Consider the following 17,757-nt stretch of genomic DNA (forward strand, 5'->3'; position numbering starts at 1 on the left):
GGTTCGCATGAGCTCGCGCGGAGCCGCCAAATTTCGCGTAGCTTCAGGCGGTCACGCGCGGCAGAACTTTGCAGGCGTGACGATGCACCGTCCCGAGCGCATCGCGCCGCAACGACACCCGCCCGCCCGCCCGCACGCACTGCCACCATGGTGAAGCTGCTGCGCCGCCGACTGCGCTGCCATGGTTGCGGGGAGGCTTCACCCAACGAGCGCTCCGGCGTCGCCCGTGCCTGGGTGTGCCCGTACTGTGAAGCAGTCAACCATGTAGACGAGGTAACACAGGCCCGCGCATAGACACCGTGTCAATATAGCGAGTCCCTCTCTGACCTGCTCTGCAGCGCGGCCAGATCACCGACCCGCCCGTCGAGTTGACCGCCCAAACCCAGCCGCTGTATACCCAGCGCTCGCGGTCGGGCACCCCCGACATCATGCACCCGCCCGTCGAGTCGCCCTTCTGCGAACGCTGCGAGAAGAACCAGCTGATCGTGAACCGCTCGCTCGCCGAGTATCTCCCCGACGAAGACGACCCGCAGTACGCAAAATACGACAAGGCGCTCCCGCAATACCAGGCACAGCTCGAGGAGCGCTACCCGCCCGTCTGCGAGAACTGCATCGAGAGGGTCCAAGCAGGCATCCGGCAAGCGGGCTATGCAACCAAAGCGGAAGAGCTGCGGCGCAAGCTGGACCAGTCCAAGAAGTACCAGAAGGAGACGCCGACTGTGCGGCAGACCTGCACTCTGTGGATCATATGGCTGGGCCGGTGGGCATACATTACCAGCGTCCTCGTCATTATGCTCTGGCACAGTCTCGGTGCCATTGCATATTTCGACTTTTCGGAGCGGGACTTCGACTGGGCGCATTGCCTTTCGGAAGCAGCATACATGAGGGAGGCCCACCAGAGCTGTGTCGCATCATCCCCGGTTCGACAGGTGGTCTTCTATGCACTTGTTGCAGACCTTCTTACCATCTGGTGGAACCCGAAGCTGGGCCAAAAGATGAAGCACGCCAGCGGGCGTATGCGTGGTCTCGTCACTACGTGGATGATCCGTATGCTTCTTCTCCTGTTAAATGCGGGGAGTCACTTTCTGCTCAACGACACTTCTATACGAGAGACCGGCATCATCTCGGACGAGCGCGTGGGCTTCTTCCGCTACACCCACATGACACTCCTCACCCTCAACATCCTGGCCACCCTCCTCGCGTGGAACACAGTGACCATCAAGTACGTCTCGACCAAGGAGCTCCTCCGCCCGCTCGACGCACACCTCCCCACCGCCCCGCGCAGCACGCAAACCACGCCCCGGCCACAACACACCGCCCCGCTTCCCAACAACACCAGCTTCGACTCCATGGCTGCCGGTTTCGCTTCCAGCTTCCCCTCCGAGCTCAACGCCTACCCGCCCTCTCCAACCCTATCCGCCACCTCCTACGCCGACACCGAAGAAAGCGACTTCACCCCCTACTCCGCGCGCAAGTCGTCCATCGCCACAAACGCCTCCACAGACGCCATGGACTGGACGCCCACGCACTCCCGCTTCGCCAGTCACACGCCGTCGTTGCTCCCCTTCCCCTCCAGCAGCCAGCACCAACCAGACTCCCCCTCCCCCTCTCCGTCCAAGCCGCCCCCCGTCAACATCTTCAAGCCCGGCGCCGAGACGAATCCCTTCCGCCGCCGCATCCCGGCTGCCCCCGCTAGCTGGCACAAGTCCACACTCCCGCCGCACCCGGAAGAACAGTCTCGCAAGCGGAATTTTTTCGCCGAGGATGCGGAGCGGAATCGCGATCTTGGGCTGGGGCTGCGGGGACGGGGGGTTCCCAAGGCGGTGGAGAGGGAGGCGAGTCTGTTCCAGGCGCCGCAGTTCAAGTATGATGCGGGGGGTTTGGTGGGTGCGAAGGAGACGGGGCTCGAGGAGGGGTTCAATGATTTGTTTTCGAAATAAGATTGCATGGGGATGGGGGCGGGGTGGACGGGCATTTGCGTGGCGTTGTGTGTCGTTTTGTTTGAGATACCCTTTCTTGTGGTTTTTCTTTTGTCTAAGATCAGGTGCATAGGGAGGGAGGACGGTCTGCAGCGCTTTGGCGCGGTCTGGCATGGTCAAGGTAGCATTGCGCAATGGTACATGCGGGTTCTGCTGGCAAACCCTCTTGTTTGCGATGGCGATACCACGCCCGTCTACAGGCAACAAGTCGATAGTGATCTGCCGATATCCAAACATGACTTTATCTGAGCACAGACTTCCACGTCAGTCGTTGACTTGAATTTTTTTCAGATTGTGAGGCGGAGAGATAGAACATTAGGGAAATTATTCGTCAGGACTGTCCGGTCGTCTTCAGCTCAAATGTGGACTTTTCAACGCCGGGAGGGTGGCGAATGGGCAGTCCGTACGATCCTGTTAGTTGGGTCTTGTTGGAATGTCGCACATTATCCGCAGCGATATATTTATGGAGAAACGAGCAGCCGTAAGGCATAGTGGAGAATGCCAGACGCTGCGCCCCAACGATCTATCCTCGGGCAATAGTGAGCAACGACATCATAAGCGAAAGACCATAGACGCAGAGGTGGGCGCTTGAACCGGTTAGGATTTTCTACCTAACCTCAAGCCAAATCATGATCTTTTCACATGCCGATATAGTGCGGGAAGAAGCCCAGAAGATCCCCAAATGCTAAGACTCCGTTGCCCTTCCTCGATGTCCGCAGATCCGCAATTCATCGCTTGTCGTATCCCATCCTGAGGTCCCATTCCTTGCTGCTGGCGAGGCGCTTATGACCTGGGCTTCTCCTTCTTCTCCTTCCACAGAGCAGACAGACCGACACCGGAAACCTTGACGACCTTGAAACGCACACCGGGAATATCACCCTTAGCCTTGCCCTTGCGACCGAAACCGGCGAGGAGGACTTCGTCGTTCTCGTCTACGAAGTTGAGGCAACCATCGTTGGGGACTGCGCTGTGTTAGCTGTGTGCTCGGGTAGCAAAATGTCCTGGGCCGCATCGTTCGTGTGGCTGAGCGTAGCGGCGCGGGGCACGTACCGAAAGCAGTGACCTTCTTTCCGTTCTTGATCAACTGCACCCTGACGCACTTTCGGATAGCAGAGTTGGGCTGCTTGGCCTCAACACCGACCTTCTCGAGGACGATGCCCTTGGCGTGGGAAGAGCCACCGAAGGGAGACGACTTGTAGGCGGTTCCGAGGAGACGCTTCTTGTAGTGGAGATCGGCCCATTTGCCCTCACGGCGGGTGTTCTGAAGCTTGCGCGCGGCGTTGAGACCTCTCGGCTGTCCTGTACACCATTGTAAGCTTTTGCGTCGTAGCAACGGGTGCGGCGTGCGAGTCGGCGGAGTCTCGTGCTGCGGAGCGTGGTTTTCAATGCGAATGCGTACCTTTACCCATGATGGCGGTGTTGTCGATGCAATCGCTGGGTGGGGTGGATGGTTAGTATGGCGGACTGAAGAAGATGGAAGTCGTGGGCTCGCGAAATGCGTTGTGTGCGGCCTTGGCGAACGCGGAAGCCGCTAGCGACAGAACAGGCACTAGTGGGCGATGTGCCTGCCCCACCGCGAGCCTCCATTGTCAAGCGGCCCTATACCACCTCGCGTTTGCTCCAGCATAACGTTACGTGCGAACATGTCGCGCGATATTGGCGGCGAGCGTTGATTTTTCCTCGGACTCAGTAACACTGCTTACACCTAGATCTCGATTGATACCTACCATGTCTAACAACAAGATCGCGAAAGTCCCCTCGCGGCTTCCAGCTCCCGCGCTCTTCGTCGGGCCGCCTTCTCACAATGCGTCTGCTACATCTCTGCTTCCCGGCACAGGGGCAGATAAACCCTCACGGGTGCCTCTGACCCGGCAACGCTCTTTGTTGTCGCCAGACGGAAAGCGACCGCCTCCGCCGCTCTCGTCTACCTCCGCCTACGACGGCGACCCTCTCAAACTCTCCTCGTCGAACCCCAATGCGCCCTTTGTCCGCCATCAGAGGCAACAGAACGAAGCTGCAGATGCCGAAGCGTCATCGCGCGCCGAGGCAATATGGGCAGAGATGCAGAACACGCTTGAGGAGGTGGAGCTGAGCGCCATTAAAGGACCAGGCATGACCGTGTTCGGTAGCGAGCACAGCCGCGCTCTTGAAGATCTCCGGAGAGCACAGATAGACCTTGCGAAAGCGTGGGCGCGGTCTGAGGCCGAAGAGTTAGACCAGTCCTCCGAGGATCGTAAGACCGCGGGCGTCACCAACACTGATGTAGCTGACCTTCTCAACATCCCCGAACGCTCCATGGAGAAATCCAATCAGGGCTCACCGAAGGCGGGTAGCAATTCTGGCGGCACATTCGAGAAGAGCAAGCTCGAGGAAGAAACAGAGAAAGACATTGAGCTCAGCAGGAAGAGGAGAGAGGCGAACGACCGGTACTTCGAGAAGGTGAATCGAGGAGTGCTGGAGGTGGTCAACAAGCTTGAGGAGGTTGCGAAAGCGATGAAGACCGTCGAAAGTGAGAGCAAGGAGATCTGGAGCGACAATCAGAGTGCGGAGACCGCAAGTACGACAGCGCCAAGCGTGACATGAAGACGATAAACACCGTCAATGGACAGAGAGTACGGGAGCAAAAACACATAACGGGACAAGTTCAACATGGATGATTTCATCTGCTATTCGCTTGTTTTTGCATTCTGGACGGTTTTCGAACGCTCTCTTCACCAGACTGTGCCCCTACAGCAAATACCTGTAGTCCGGGTTCAGGTCGCCCAGCTCCGTCTTCTCATACTCAGTCAGCCCTACATCCCTTACGCTCTTCTCTCGGCTTCGGTTCGCCCACTGGCACATGAAGAAGTATAGCGTGCAGCTAAGCGCACTCAGCGATACGAAGGCAATGCAAATCGAATATCCCGGAATATATTTGGGCGCATCCTTGGCCAGGAATGCATAGACTGCAATGATGCCTCCAATATTACCAAAGCCGACTTGCCAAGCTGATCCTATCGCCCTGCGGTGATGTCCACCCAGGTTCATGTTGAACCAGCATACGATGACAGGCATGGCTGTGTAGCATCCCATAGCGACGAGGAATAGTGCCGCATACTGCAGGTTGTGGTTGTTGTGGACGGTTATGAGGATTGCAAACCCTGCGATAGCAACGCAGATGGGGAAGATGGCGAAGAGGAAGCGATGTTTCAATCGATCCGAAAACCACGCAATGGTCATTGCGAAACCGAAAGCTGCTGCCCATGGCGGGACAGAGTGCAGCTGCGTCTGGATCTTGCTATAGCCGTACCCTTTGATGATGGCAGGTGAGAAGTACGCGTACCCATAGGCTGGCACGATCAAACCGAAGTACATGAAGCCACCGACGAGGATCTTCGGGTCTTTGAAAACGCGTCCAACATCTGCGAGCTTGATGGGTCGCTCTCGCGCACTCCTGCCTTGGTCGATGCGCAGTCGGGCCTGGACGAAATCGCGCTCTTCATTTGTCAACCACTTAACTTCCTCGGGGAAGTTGGGCAACAGAAAGAAGAAGAAGAACGAAACCACGCAGGTTAGCGTGCCCTCCAGTATAAAGATCCAACGCCATCCCTGATAACCGCGCATGCCGTCCATTTTTCCGATGGCGCTGGCGAGCAGACCACCGAATGCGCCAGCCAATGTGGTGCTGCTGAAGAAGAAGCTATACCGCTTCTGCGCTTCGTGCCTTCGATACCACATGCCAATCAAGTAGAAGGCACCTGGGAACATGCCCGTCTCAAACACTCCCAGGAAAAACCGCGTTGCCAGCAATCCCGAGTAGCTGTGGACGAAGCCCTGGAGCATGGTGACAAGCCCAAAACCGAACATGCATATCGCGAGCCATACCCTAGGCTTCAGCTTCTTCAGTATGATGTTCGACGGAATCTCGAATAGGATGTATGGCACGAAGAAGATGACGAGTGCGTTATTGTACTGCGTCTTGACGAGGCCGAGTTCTTTGGACAAGCCAAAGACATCAGCGTTGGCAATGTTAACCTGTGTAAAGTCAGACTGAGGCAGGCGAAGAAGAATTGGGGCCATCTTACTCGGTCCAAGAAAGCGAGTAGGTACATGATGCAGAGGAATGGAACGACGTGCAGGTCGATCTTAGTGATCAGCTTGCGCTCCGTGGTATGCGGTGGGCATACCACCATATCCGGGGTGTCATCGTCGTAATTGGTGTCGTAGGGCGGTGCTCCGGCATCGTCGGAGAGATTTGGGTGTTCTTCTACACAATATGAGCATACGGCTGCTGTGCCATTGACTCGTCTTGCTTACTCTCTTTGTGCGAAAACATGGCCGCGGTCTCAATGTGTTGAGCGGCCCGGTGCGGAGCTCTCCCTCGCTTTATGCAATCGCGTACCCTGCAGAGAAGTATCTCACACGAGCGTCAGCCTTCGTTGCTCGCAGCGCGCTTGCTGCGTAATATACGAAGCTCCCTGGTCCTCGGAGCTCGGATCAAGCCAAAAGCGCAGGCTGTTAAGCCGACGTCGGTCGCTTATTATGAACGCCCTGTCGGCGCGCCCCGCACCAGCTTGCCGCGATGGGGAACGGCTTTGTGGGCTGAACAACACTTGTGAACGCAGCTTGCGCCAAAGAGGAAGCTATCAACGCTTCCCCAGACGTGTGGCCCAATCACACCAACGGCGCCTTCTCCTCCACTGCTGGCGGCGAGCGATGCCGAGTCGCGCGGCGACAAACACGAACTGGAGGAGCGTCACGTTGCCAGTTTCTGACGCGGCCGGTTGGCAGTCGCGTCGAGCAACCTTTTGGAGGCGTCCGCGGTGAACGAACGCTGGTCACGGAGATGCAGTCTTGCTAATTACACTGGGCACTGACATGATGAGGGATGGGAGTATGTGGGAACGCACATGCCCGCGCGAATTACCCGTTGCGGTCGGCGCGTGCAGCAACACACCGTGAGTAAGCTTGCGACGCCCTGACGTGCTGGCGATTTGCAAACTCGAGCATCATCAGCATTACCAGCGCCCCGACGTATCCGGCCCTCGGTCCGACAGCCAACAAGGGTTTTCATTGTCGGATGTTTGACGGGTAGATCGACGCCGATGAGGCGTAGGCTCACGCAACTAGCGCGGGGCCTGTGCGGTATGGAATCATGGTGATGTGAAAGTCGCATCGCGCTCATTGAGCCTCAACAGCCCTGCGCGATGCAGGCGGACGCTCGCCATCCGTGGCTACCATCCATACACCTACAGGCTGATGTCCACATGTGCCCTTGGGCCGGCAAATGCGGCGGATATATTTCTCGCTTAGTCTAGGTCTGGTCCTTTCCGGAGCCACCAGACCTGTAGCGGTAGCCAAGTGTCAGAGCTGCACTTTTCAAACCCAACGTCGGTTGACCTAGCCTTCTGCTCCTCTTCCACTCCGCCTCACAACTCGTCGCAACTGCCACCCACTTCCTTGCGCCCTCGCCAACCTATGCTGTCGTCACCAACGTTTCCCGAAGTGCCTACTGCTCGTCTCTCGCAACCCCTCCAGCGGCTGGTCTGCTGACCAGAAATGGTTAATTCCAAAGATTTCGCCTTCAAAGTCAACAAGCAAACTCCTACCGAAGGAGTGTTACCGCCAGCGTATGGCACCGTCATCGACTGCCGTCCGGCATCCGGAAAGCGGGGCAGAAGTGAAAAGGAGGTCAAGTCTCGACAAGTGAGGTTGACCAGAGTCCCGGATCCGGATGGCGTAGACTGCAAAAGGCGGAAACGAGAACCCCACGACTCGGCCAACGACGATGGAGCCGCCACCGCCAGCAAGGAGTCCTGTGTTGGCGCCATGTCGACAGCATCAAATTCCACGGCGTCAGCTGAGCGGCCGCCTGCTGTGCGGAAATCGCAGCCAGCGCCCACCAAGTTCCGAAGAGGCACGGTTCTAAAAAAGCAAGTCGATCTGGACAGCTGGTTTACCATTTTAAGATTTTCGGATCCAGCACAGCTGTTGGAAATGCGCACTAGGATTGCTTCGTGTTATCGATTTCTAAGAGACAACCCCATGCTTTGGAAGCACAGCAGGGACCATTTTTACGACGATACCCTTCCGGATCCACCTTCGGAGCTTTCGGAGTTCCAGTATGCCCATTTGCGACACGGTCACGGATGCATGAGCTGCCACACAAAGTCGACGCGCAAAACGTACTGGGCGTTCCTCCGTCGATGGTGCAAGAACTGCCTGCATTCCAAGATCATCAAAGAGCACGATGTTGTGGGCATGCTCAAGGAAGCAAGCGAGGAGCACATGCTGGACCTCCTCAAGTGTTTGCCCGTGGCCATTTTCGACTCATGGGACAATTACGTCGGCGTTGGACCTGGCAACACGCACCCGCAAAAGAATGTGTATGTTCTTCGAGATGTAGAAGTTCTTCTCGCGCAGCATGCCCAGGAACGAGACGAGAATCCTGCGACGTGGCACGCCGAGTGCAGAGTGTGGATGAGCGAAAAAGAGAAGGTGATGCAGGAGCGGCACGACTTTGCGCGCAAGATGGAGCTTTGGGAAGACCACGCAAGACAGTCCAAATCGTCCGACTTCCAGGAAAAGAAGACGGCACGCAAGAAGTACTTCCAGGAGAAGGCGGCCGAGCTCACGCCCCCAATCAGCGAGAAAGAACTGCAGCTGTGTCCATCGTACCGTCGCGCCGTCGTCATTCCGAAGATGCCCAACATGCTTTCCTGGTCTCAGCTCAAGCCCAAGGTCGAGAAGGAAGCGGCGGACGTCAGGGCGCGATGCACGACGCCGGATGCCCGCCGTCTGCCTGACCCGTTCGGGTTGGGTCGCGATCGAGTCCCGCATCATCTGCCTTTCTTCTCGCAGCCCAGCAGCAGGACCACGACACCGAGTACGGATCCGTTCTTCTAGTACGGGACGAGTGGGACTTTGCGACAGTGACTAGTACATACTCACACTTAACGACTCCATGACGGACATATATACGACTTCCGGTGCATGGCATGGAGTTTAGACGACACTGGGGACATAATAGGGACCGCGACGCCTTGCTTACACTTTTGGGTTTGTTCATCAGCATCTAATGGTCCAGGCTGGGAGGATGCATCATTCGCACGGGACGGGGGGTTCATTGTTACGGCGCAACGGCATAGACGGACGTGTTACGAGTTTCTGTATCCATGGGCATGTTATTTCTGTCACCTGAAGCGTTCATGACTTTCAATGGCTGCTTTGTAATGCAGGAGATGCGAGCGGTAGAGCCTAAATTCAACTTCTGTACACACGTTGACAACGGGCTCGTCGTGACACGGCGTTGGCGGGGTGGAGTGTTCGGCCCAGGGATGGAGGGCGGGGGTGGGCTGTTCGACCCAACAGGTACAGACACCTAGAACAGCAGAGTCTGTACACATGTTGACAACAGGCTCGTGGTGACACGGCGCTGGCGGAGTGGAGTGTTCGGCCCACATGAGCGGCAAGTGGGCCGAGTGCTGCTGGCCCCGCTTAGCAAGGGTGCGGCGAGCAGAGCAGCAGCTTACACCATCAGCGGGCATCTAGATGCAGGAGCTGTTGGGCTCTGCAGGCGTAGCCTTGCGGGCGCGTTCTGAGTCTGTATCGCAGGGACTGCCCATGGTGTTTCAGAGGGCCGAGATGCACCCCTCGATGCCTCGGTCGACGCAGCGAGACGCGGCCAATCATAGCACGCGGAAGCGCGATGACGGAGGCGCATGTGCGTGAGGGGAACGTGAGGCTCTGCGAGACGCTGCCAATAAAGACGCGTCGCGCCCGAGCAGGTCTCGCGCAACGTCGCCGCGGCATCGGCAGCCCTCGTCCACGGAGACGCTTTTCATGCCGAAACGGTCGGCGGAGTGAGGCAGGGCGTGGTTATCAGCGCGGCTTAGTTGAGCAGCATGGCCTAGAAAGAAGGCTTCACCGAGGCTGGCGATTGGCTGGCGGGCGCGCGTCGGCCCACTTGGAGGAGGTGCCGGGTCGGTTTTTGTCGAAGAGGATGGAATTTCCAGCGTGTCTGCCGCACGAGCTTCGCCGTCTGGCGAGATAAGTACCTGGCTTTCCGCGCCGAGCGTCTTGCTTTCTGTCCCTGTCCACGCACGCTGCCAATTGAGCTCCGCACCCTACAACTCGCTCGTCGCCGCCGCCTGCTCTTATCGCGAGGGACACTGCAGCACTGCTACCACACCGAGGCCCGAACCGAGACACGTCCCCATCGCCGCTGTCTGCAGAGCACTGCAATGGCATCCGCTTCGCGAAGCTTCACCCGCGCTCTGCGCACCGCCGCGCCCTCCTTCCGCACCACCTCGACACGCTCTGCCCGCTTCGTTGCGCCCCAGCACGCTTTCCGCCAGCAGTACCAGCGCCGCGGCTATGCTTCCGAGGAGCCCAAGGACAAATATGAAGGCAACCCCAGCGGCCTGATCTACGGGGCCGGTGCCCTGGCCGCTGTCGCTGCGGGATATGGCGTCTACCTCATGAACCCTCAGTGGTTTGGCCAGACGGCCAAGGAGACCGCTGTCTTTGCCCCCAAGTTCGACGACTACCAGAAGGTCTACGACCACATTGCGAAGATGCTCGAGGAGCACGACGACTACGACGACGGCAGCTACGGCCCCGTTCTTCTCCGCCTGGCATGGCACGCCTCCGGAACGTGAGCAGCCCTCCTTCTCCCGCCACAGCAACCACCCCCCATGCTAACGCCCCCCAGCTACGACAAGCTCACCAACACCGGCGGCTCCAACGGTGCCACCATGCGCTTCGCCCCCGAAGGCGACCACGGCGCCAACGCCGGCCTCAAGGCCGCCCGCGACTTCCTCGAGCCCGTCAAGGAAGCCTTCCCCTGGATCTCCTACTCGGACCTCTGGATCCTCGCCGGCGTCGCCGCCATCCAGGAGATGCAGGGCCCCAAGATCCCCTACCGCCCCGGCCGCACCGACCGCGACCTCTCCTTCTGCACGCCCGACGGCCGCCTCCCCGATGCCTCCCAGGGCGCCTCCCACATCCGCGCCATCTTCGGCCGCATGGGCTTCGGCGACAAGGAAATGGTCGCGCTGTCCGGCGCACACGCCTTGGGTCGCTGCCACACGGACCGCTCGGGCTTCGACGGCCCGTGGACCTTCTCGCCCACTACCCTGACCAACGACTACTACAAGCTGCTCCTCGAGGAGCGCTGGAGCTACAAGAAGTGGAACGGCCCCAAGCAGTTCGAGGACGTCAAGACGAAGAGCCTGATGATGCTGCCGACGGATATGGAGTTGATCAGGGATAAGAGCTTCCGCGCGTACACGGAGAAGTATGCGAGGGATAACGAGGCGTTTTTCAAGGACTTCAGCGAGGCGGTGACGAAGCTGTTTGAGTTGGGCGTGCCGTTTACGCAGCCCGAGGACCAGAGGTGGGTGTTTAAGAGCTCGTTTGATTAGGCGGTGGTGGGCGGGAGCGGACGAAGGGGTGGAGGGGGGCGAAGGGCAGGTGCAGGGACGAGGTTTGCATTGAGTGAGCGAGTGATATCCTACTAGACCGTCCCGTTCTTAGAGCTAGACTTTGCTTTGCTTGGATCAGAGCGAGTAGACTTGTGGCCCGCACCACATCATTTCCCTTTACCTCCTGGTGGCATGTAGCCTCCGGTCATAGATGTACGTTAAGTCATGTGTGCAGTAGCATTCGAAGGAAAGTACCACTACCGAGAAGGTTCTCTTACTGATCTAATGTGAAGAAAAGACTATGGTGCTGTGATTTATTATGATGCAAACTTGTGCGAGACCTGTGGTGCTGTGTTGTGTCCAGGGTGCGAATGCAGTGCCTGCCTATCTGAACAGCACCACTAACTGTGACCATTCCAAACTGCCGGTACTATACCGCTCGCCGCCAACATGGTAGTAGCTGGGTACGGAACTCACCCCACCTCCGTCCCTTCCCTTCCCTACCTCAGATCGACCGACAGTGCCACCCACTTGCAGCCCAGCATCGCACAACGAGGCCTCCTCCCTCTCCCTCTCGCCTCCTCTCCCTCCCCGCCCTTGCGCAGCTGGTAACCCGTTCCTCCCACCCCGACCAACAGCCCTGTATAGTCGAGTGACGCAGCAAGCATAGTCGGGGACAGGCGCGGCTTTCTTACGCAGCGCCGGTCTGTCGACAGAGGGGGGGAAAGAAGCGGGAGAGGCTGGCTCGCAATGAAGATGCACGTTGGGAGCTCCAGAGGGGCGGTGGCGTGCGGTGGAGACGTGGGAGAGGTGAGTGGAGTGTTTGACTCGGACAGACGGGCCGGTGTGTGTCTGCTCTGTGTGGGATTCGGGCTTCAGATGCGTTGGTTGTACACTGAGGATTCGTATATGGAATCAGCAATGGCGGCCTTCCTGGGGTATGCATTCGCGTAATGGTCGGTTCAGTGAAGGTGCTAGTGGTGTGTCCAGTCTGCTATTGACCGTAGGTGTAGCACGTGGACATCTTCTGTGCGGGCTGGGTCTTCGTGATTATAGGCCGATGAATTGGTTTCGCTTGCAGAGGAGGGCATTCCTGTAGTCTTGAACATTGAATGTCTCCTTTTGGCAAGCCTACTGTAAACAGACCGGATCGTAAGGTGTCGTCGACCTGCACGAATCGTTGCCCTCTTCGCCTAAGAACTTGTGTGCCGAGCTGGTGAAGATCTCGGACGATGCCTTGCGTCGAGCTTGCATCCACCAGCGCTTCGGATTACGGGTTACTAAAAATGATTGTGATCAGTCTGGCATTGTGCTTTCGACTCGGAAGATCTGTGTGAGGGATGCTGGACACGTTCGATACAGACAAAGGAGCGCGTCATCCTAGTCTGGTGTTACGTTGGGATATCCAGGCTACTTGCTCCTGGACCCTGGTAAGATGCTGTGATGGGTATTCTTGCCTGTTTTGTGGCCCTTGTCTCCAGGTACCACCGGCAAAACATGGGCCAATCTAAAGTTGCCTTTCCATCTAGCTTAACAGAGGAGGGACGTGAAAAGGATGACAAGCTCCGCCTTGCTAAGAGAACAGCGAGGTGGCTTTGTGGCGGCAGCTGTGATCCACGCACGCGTCCGAAAGCAGCACACCATACCAGCAGTTCCGCCCTCAATTTGCCATCTGCACCGCGGCGTGCCTGGCGGGAATAGCGACAGCGGAGGCTAGGTTCTCCTGCGTTCAAGGCCGCACGACCTAGGCGCAACGGAGAAGGTCGGTCGCTCACCTCCGCAAAAATATGTAGAAATTGCGGGGTACAACAGATGTAGTGGGATCGACCAGCCGCTAACAATGTTCCCCAACTCTCGAGCGACTCGCTCGCCCTGCATAAATACAATGCGGGGGACCCGGGAACCGTTTTCTGGGCGCTGTAATGATGATTTTAAATCTCGTACTGGCGCTGGCGGTGTTACAGTGGACTGCAGCGGCTTCGTATGGTACCTCCTTCCGCAAGTCATGTCTAGGCTTCAACGCGACGTCCTTCCTCACAAACTCAACTCTTCGTCTGCACGAGTATGTGCCGGCTAATACTACCATTCCGCTCAATGGCATGGATTCGACCTGCAGTCGGGCGGACCAGCTATTCTCCGTGGAAGCATGCCGCATAGCCCTCACAGTACCAACTACCAACCGTTCCTCAGTCATTGTCGAGGTCTTTCTCCCACGCAACGATGCCTGGACCGGCCGCTACCTCGCAACTGGAAACGGTGGGATAGACGGTTGCATCAAGTACGAAGACATCGCGTATGGCCTGTCACATGGTTTTGCGACCACCGGATCCAATAACGGCCACAATGGGACAGGTGGGAAAGACTTCTTCAACAACGAAGATATCGTCATCGACTTCTCCTGGCGTGCACTGCACACCGCCGCGAACACAGGAAAGACTCTGACCAAAGCGTTCTACAAGATGGACCTCGGGAAGAGCTACTACATGGGCTGCTCCGGCGGCGGACGGCAGGGCATCCAAGCCGCAGATCTCGTTCCGCAAGACTATGACGGGATTCTGGTCGGATGTCCAGCTCTTAATTTCAACTACATGTCTGCCTGGCGAGCAAGCTTCTACGCCATTACAGGAGCAGCGAACAGCTCGGACTTCGTCGCGCCCGAGACATGGCAGGGCCTCATCCACAACGAAGTCCTAGCACAATGCGACGCCCTCGACGGCGTACAAGACGGTATACTAACCGATCCGTCCCTCTGCCTGGGCATCTTCCGACCTGAAGCTCTCTTGTGCACCGAGTCGAACACAGCAGACTGCCTCACCGCAGTCCAAGTCGACATGGTCCGCCGCGTCTTTAGCCCCCTCTACGGCGTCGACGGTAAGATGATCTACCCTCCGCTTTCTCCTGGCGCAGAAACCCTGGCAACGCAGCGCCTCCTCTCCGGCACGCCGTTCTCCTACTCCGTAGACTGGTTCCGGTACGCTGTGTACTCTGATCCCTCATGGGACCCGGCAGCATTCACCATTGCCGACGCAGCTGCAGCAGAGACGAAGAACCCTGGGAATTCGGTGACCTGGCCGTCCTCCTTGTCCAATTTCCGCGACGCAGGCGGGAAAATGCTTATCTTCCACGGCGGCGCAGACCAACAAATCACGCACCTTGATACCGAGCGATGGTACAACTACCTTTCCGTCGGCATGGCGTCCCGGCCTTCAGACCTTGACACCTGGATGCGATTCTTCTTTGTGCCGGGGATGAACCACTGCTCTGGCGGCGCGGGAGCCTGGCAGATTGGGCAGAGCGGCGCTGCGGCGGCGGGTATCGGGTACACGCCGAAGTTCAACGTGTTGGCTGCTCTTGTGGAGTGGGTTGAGGGCGGGACGGCGCCGGGGGAGTTGATGGGGACGAAGTTTGCGAATGATACGGTGGCACAGGGTGTGCAGTATCAGAGGGTGCATTGTAGATATCCGACGAAGAGTGTGTATTTGGGCGGGGATGCGGGGGCGGTGGAGAGCTGGGGGTGCAAGTAGAGGATAGAGAGGGGTTAGAGGGAGTGATCAATTGCAACTTCCTTTGCTGGCCGAATGCGCCTTCTTCAAGTTGTGCAGAGGATTCCTCACGACAGATGAGTACACAGCCAGTGTCACGAGCATTGTACGTATAATTTCATCAGTACTTCCATCATTGCTTTGAATCAGTCATGTTCACAATGTCAATATCAGGTTCAGACACTGCATTAATCCTCGCTGCTTTCAAAGACCACTAAACATAACCTATCAAACTCGCCCAAAAGCGCCTCTCGTTCTTTTCTTTTTTCTTTTCTTTTTTTTTCGAATAGAACGTCCTTGCTAACCATGAACAGTTGCAAGATTGACACACTCTTGCCTTAGGAAAGAACTCATTGCCAATGGCATGGCCAGACGTGACCACTCACGAAGATGAAAGGCGCGGCCTACCTCGGCCTTGACTTCGACCTTTCATATACTCGTCCCCTACTTCTTCACTCGGCAACCTTCTACATATTTGCGTCTCTTGAATCGACTTCCGAAAGGGCTTCGGTCAACAAAACCCTGACTGCCTATCATACATGCACTTACCTCCTTGTGAGCCTGAAGCTGAGGCCTGGCAGTAGTCTTGCACTCCCTGTCTTCACCAAAATCCTACATCGCACTGAAACAGCGACAATCTCCCAATCCGACTCGAAGAAGCATTGATTCAAGGATATCGGGTGAGGCTTCCGTGTTGCCGCCAATTTGCAAATCCCATGTCTCGACCGCCATGGACCGGCTGATCCAGATCTGTTGTACGAATTGAATTCGGCGGAAAATATCCCGGTCACCGACATATCCCTGGCGTCTTTGCCAGACTACATTTTGACAAGGTTATGGGTATGTGAACTGGGTCCACGAGCACTGAAAAGAGGGCACTACGCACTGCTCCGTCTGATCAACGCAGACTCCAGCAAGCCTCTGGGACCCACCTTGATGGGAGCGGACTAGACCTTTCGTCTCTGGGCTAGAGCTTCATCTTTGCCGTTCGTAGTATCGCGAAACGGCGAGGATAGCCCTCTATCAGCCCAAAGCCACCACGCGGCCCTCTTTCCTTTTACGAGTGTTAGATACTTGCCGATGTCTACTATCACTTTTCCCCAGCAGGACCATCCTAGCCTTCGGCGCTTCCACACCTTGGCATGCTAAACACGATGTCCGCCATCTCCATAGATCTACCCCAAATCCTACCGGTACATTCCTGCACCAATGCTCGCCTCCTGGCATCGGCTACAAATGACCGAGTCGCGGCAAACCATGGCTACGGCTCAAAGCAAAAGCATGACGCACCGAATACCTAAACCGTCCTACCGCGGACCACAGCAGGTCCCCAATTCGCTCTACTGCGTCTTAAAACTACTACTTTGCTACATCTGTTGTATGTGTTGGGTTAGCCTATGGTATGTACCACGCCGAACATTCACCATTTCCCTGCAAGTGTAGGACCTCAATCCGCAACATCGGCAGCCTGCTTGCGCAACAGCAAGTGCACCTAGCCCAAAGCCTAGTGTGAGCGACGGTCGACTGAATCCAGGCTCCACGGCGCCCATCGTGAACGCGTATGCATGAACGGGCCCATCCGCGCGCAGCTGCAGCGCACCACATCGCGCCCGCTACCACATTGCGTATAAACCGCGAATAGCACGTCCGCCGGTGAGCGCTCCGCTGCACGCATATTGAGTGCTCCGTGTTGCCGTACTCGTCAACCGTAGTTTGCCTCCCGAGCGAAGGGAACCTTTGGCGCGACCACCATGGTGCCGTTTATTGAAGCGACGTGGCTGGGCTCCAGGCTTGCAGAAGGCCCGTTATGTACATCATGAGCCGATAGTGACGGCACGGGGAGGTTTCAATTCGCGATCTGGACGTGTGTGGGTTGATAGAAATGGAAAGGGGAGGGTAGAGGGAGAGGCGAGAAGGCCGCGAAAGTCTAATCGTATGAATCGGAGGTGGCCGAAGAATTGCGTGTCATGACTCTAACTCTCCAGGCACAGCAACGTCGAGTACTGCAATGCGCCGCGGAGCAGGCGCGGACTAGGCGCGGAATCACCGGCGTGAAAGTGCCGTTGTCGCCGCGTCAACTCGCGTAGCGGTCGAAACCACCATCGCGATCCTTCCTCCGCCAGCCAGCACAGTTCCACAAATCCTGAGTCCCGGAGGATTTCCCACATGCAAGCATGATTTACGGAAGATTTTCTGACTGCTGCATGCGCGCGTCGCACCGCGTTTCGTACCTGCGCTGTCGGATCCAGACATGTCATGTACGGCCTCGCTACACACTCGGAGGGAAATCTGGGGCTCGGTTCCAAAAGGCGCTTTTCTTTTCGAGGGTGGTCTAGGTGCGAGCGTTATGTCAGCTACCTCCTAGGGCTGGCTGGGCGGACGTTGCAGTTGCGCTGAAACTCGAGGCCATGTCCTGACCACTCAAAGTATGGGCGGAAAGGTTGTGGAGCTGGAGAGATGAGAAAGCTTTTTCTTTGTCACTCAGGGGCCGCGAGGGACGATAGCAGCAATCCTTTGACGGGACGCCACCAACAGAAGGTTTGTGGCTGCTGCGGCCTCCCGTGATATCGTCGTGCTTACGCGACTGGGCTGCTTTTGCAATCTATCACGCTGCACCGCAACGGGGAAACTCGTCGACCGGACCAGCGTCCTCACCCAGGTAGCGAAAGACGCTCAAGACGTACCACCGCATGTCGTACATGCGCCCGCCAGCATACTAGCGCTCGCTGTTCCGAGAACTGTCAGTGGTGAACCAGGATGCTTTGTGCCCGTTTTGGAGGCGCATGATCTGCGAGCCGTGAAGGGCTGCACACGACTCATGCGTCGCTGGCA

General features: G+C 57.3%; 7 protein-coding genes across 7 annotated transcripts; 5 read left to right on the forward strand and 2 right to left on the reverse strand.

The window, feature by feature from the left end:
- The first annotated feature begins 119 nt into the window (after positions 1-119).
- Positions 120-2,219, forward strand: CC84DRAFT_1118213 (uncharacterized protein). The gene is made up of 2 exons (XM_018175514.1): positions 120-273; positions 339-2,219. Exons 1-2 carry the CDS (start codon positions 148-150, stop codon positions 1,938-1,940), a joined length of 1,728 nt encoding a protein of 575 aa, XP_018038055.1. The 5' UTR covers positions 120-147; the 3' UTR covers positions 1,941-2,219.
- Positions 2,220-2,762: 543 nt separating this feature from the next.
- CC84DRAFT_1216609 (ribosomal protein S12/S23) lies at positions 2,763-3,388 on the reverse strand (the record flags this gene model as incomplete). The annotated part of the gene is made up of 3 exons (XM_018182823.1): positions 2,763-2,941; positions 3,030-3,278; positions 3,379-3,388. The coding sequence occupies 3 exons, from the start codon at positions 3,386-3,388 to the stop codon at positions 2,763-2,765; spliced, it is 438 nt and encodes a 145-aa protein (XP_018038056.1).
- A 319-nt stretch (positions 3,389-3,707) lies between these two features.
- On the forward strand, positions 3,708-4,562 carry CC84DRAFT_1088887 (uncharacterized protein; the record flags this gene model as incomplete). The annotated part of the gene is made up of 1 exon (XM_018174278.1): positions 3,708-4,562. The coding sequence occupies one exon, from the start codon at positions 3,708-3,710 to the stop codon at positions 4,560-4,562; it is 855 nt and encodes a 284-aa protein (XP_018038057.1).
- A 72-nt stretch (positions 4,563-4,634) lies between these two features.
- On the reverse strand, positions 4,635-6,397 carry CC84DRAFT_705293 (pantothenate transporter liz1). The gene is made up of 3 exons (XM_018187119.1): positions 6,276-6,397; positions 6,044-6,222; positions 4,635-5,993 (listed from the first exon to the last, which is right to left on the reverse strand). Exons 1-3 carry the CDS (start codon positions 6,292-6,294, stop codon positions 4,707-4,709), a joined length of 1,485 nt encoding a protein of 494 aa, XP_018038058.1. The 5' UTR covers positions 6,295-6,397; the 3' UTR covers positions 4,635-4,706.
- Positions 6,398-7,150: 753 nt separating this feature from the next.
- CC84DRAFT_1163805 (uncharacterized protein) lies at positions 7,151-9,239 on the forward strand. Its single transcript, XM_018178342.1, has one exon. It carries the CDS (start codon positions 7,518-7,520, stop codon positions 8,862-8,864), a length of 1,347 nt encoding a protein of 448 aa, XP_018038059.1. The 5' UTR covers positions 7,151-7,517; the 3' UTR covers positions 8,865-9,239.
- Positions 9,240-9,933: 694 nt separating this feature from the next.
- CC84DRAFT_1118226 (heme peroxidase) lies at positions 9,934-11,648 on the forward strand. Its single transcript, XM_018175515.1, has 2 exons — positions 9,934-10,614; positions 10,672-11,648. Exons 1-2 carry the CDS (start codon positions 10,202-10,204, stop codon positions 11,381-11,383), a joined length of 1,125 nt encoding a protein of 374 aa, XP_018038060.1. The 5' UTR covers positions 9,934-10,201; the 3' UTR covers positions 11,384-11,648.
- A 1,169-nt stretch (positions 11,649-12,817) lies between these two features.
- Positions 12,818-15,188, forward strand: CC84DRAFT_705900 (ferulic acid esterase). The gene has a single exon (XM_018187120.1). The coding sequence runs from the start codon at positions 13,306-13,308 to the stop codon at positions 14,905-14,907; it is 1,602 nt and encodes a 533-aa protein (XP_018038061.1). The 5' UTR covers positions 12,818-13,305; the 3' UTR covers positions 14,908-15,188.
- Positions 15,189-17,757: the final 2,569 nt, after the last annotated feature.

Source organism: Paraphaeosphaeria sporulosa (genome assembly GCF_001642045.1).
Source record: "Paraphaeosphaeria sporulosa strain AP3s5-JAC2a unplaced genomic scaffold CC84scaffold_4, whole genome shotgun sequence".
Taxonomy (NCBI): domain Eukaryota; kingdom Fungi; phylum Ascomycota; class Dothideomycetes; order Pleosporales; family Didymosphaeriaceae; genus Paraphaeosphaeria; species Paraphaeosphaeria sporulosa.

What these genes read in the sequence shown, in the direction of transcription:
- CC84DRAFT_705900 (XM_018187120.1), top strand. Translation starts at nt 13,306, where the DNA reads ATGATGATTTTAAATCTCGTACTGGCGCTGGCGGTGTTACAGTGGACT.
- CC84DRAFT_1118226 (XM_018175515.1), top strand. Translation starts at nt 10,202, where the DNA reads ATGGCATCCGCTTCGCGAAGCTTCACCCGCGCTCTGCGCACCGCCGCG. An exon ending in GCATGGCACGCCTCCGGAAC is followed by an intron (nt 10,615 to 10,671) that starts GTGAGCAGCCCT and finishes AACGCCCCCCAG; the next exon opens with CTACGACAAGCTCACCAACA.
- CC84DRAFT_705293 (XM_018187119.1), bottom strand. An exon ending in TACTCGCTTTCTTGGACCGA is followed by an intron (nt 5,994 to 6,043) that starts GTAAGATGGCCC and finishes GACTTTACACAG; the next exon opens with GTTAACATTGCCAACGCTGA.
- CC84DRAFT_1163805 (XM_018178342.1), top strand. Translation starts at nt 7,518, where the DNA reads ATGGTTAATTCCAAAGATTTCGCCTTCAAAGTCAACAAGCAAACTCCT.
- CC84DRAFT_1118213 (XM_018175514.1), top strand. Translation starts at nt 148, where the DNA reads ATGGTGAAGCTGCTGCGCCGCCGACTGCGCTGCCATGGTTGCGGGGAG. An exon ending in CAGTCAACCATGTAGACGAG is followed by an intron (nt 274 to 338) that starts GTAACACAGGCC and finishes CCTGCTCTGCAG; the next exon opens with CGCGGCCAGATCACCGACCC.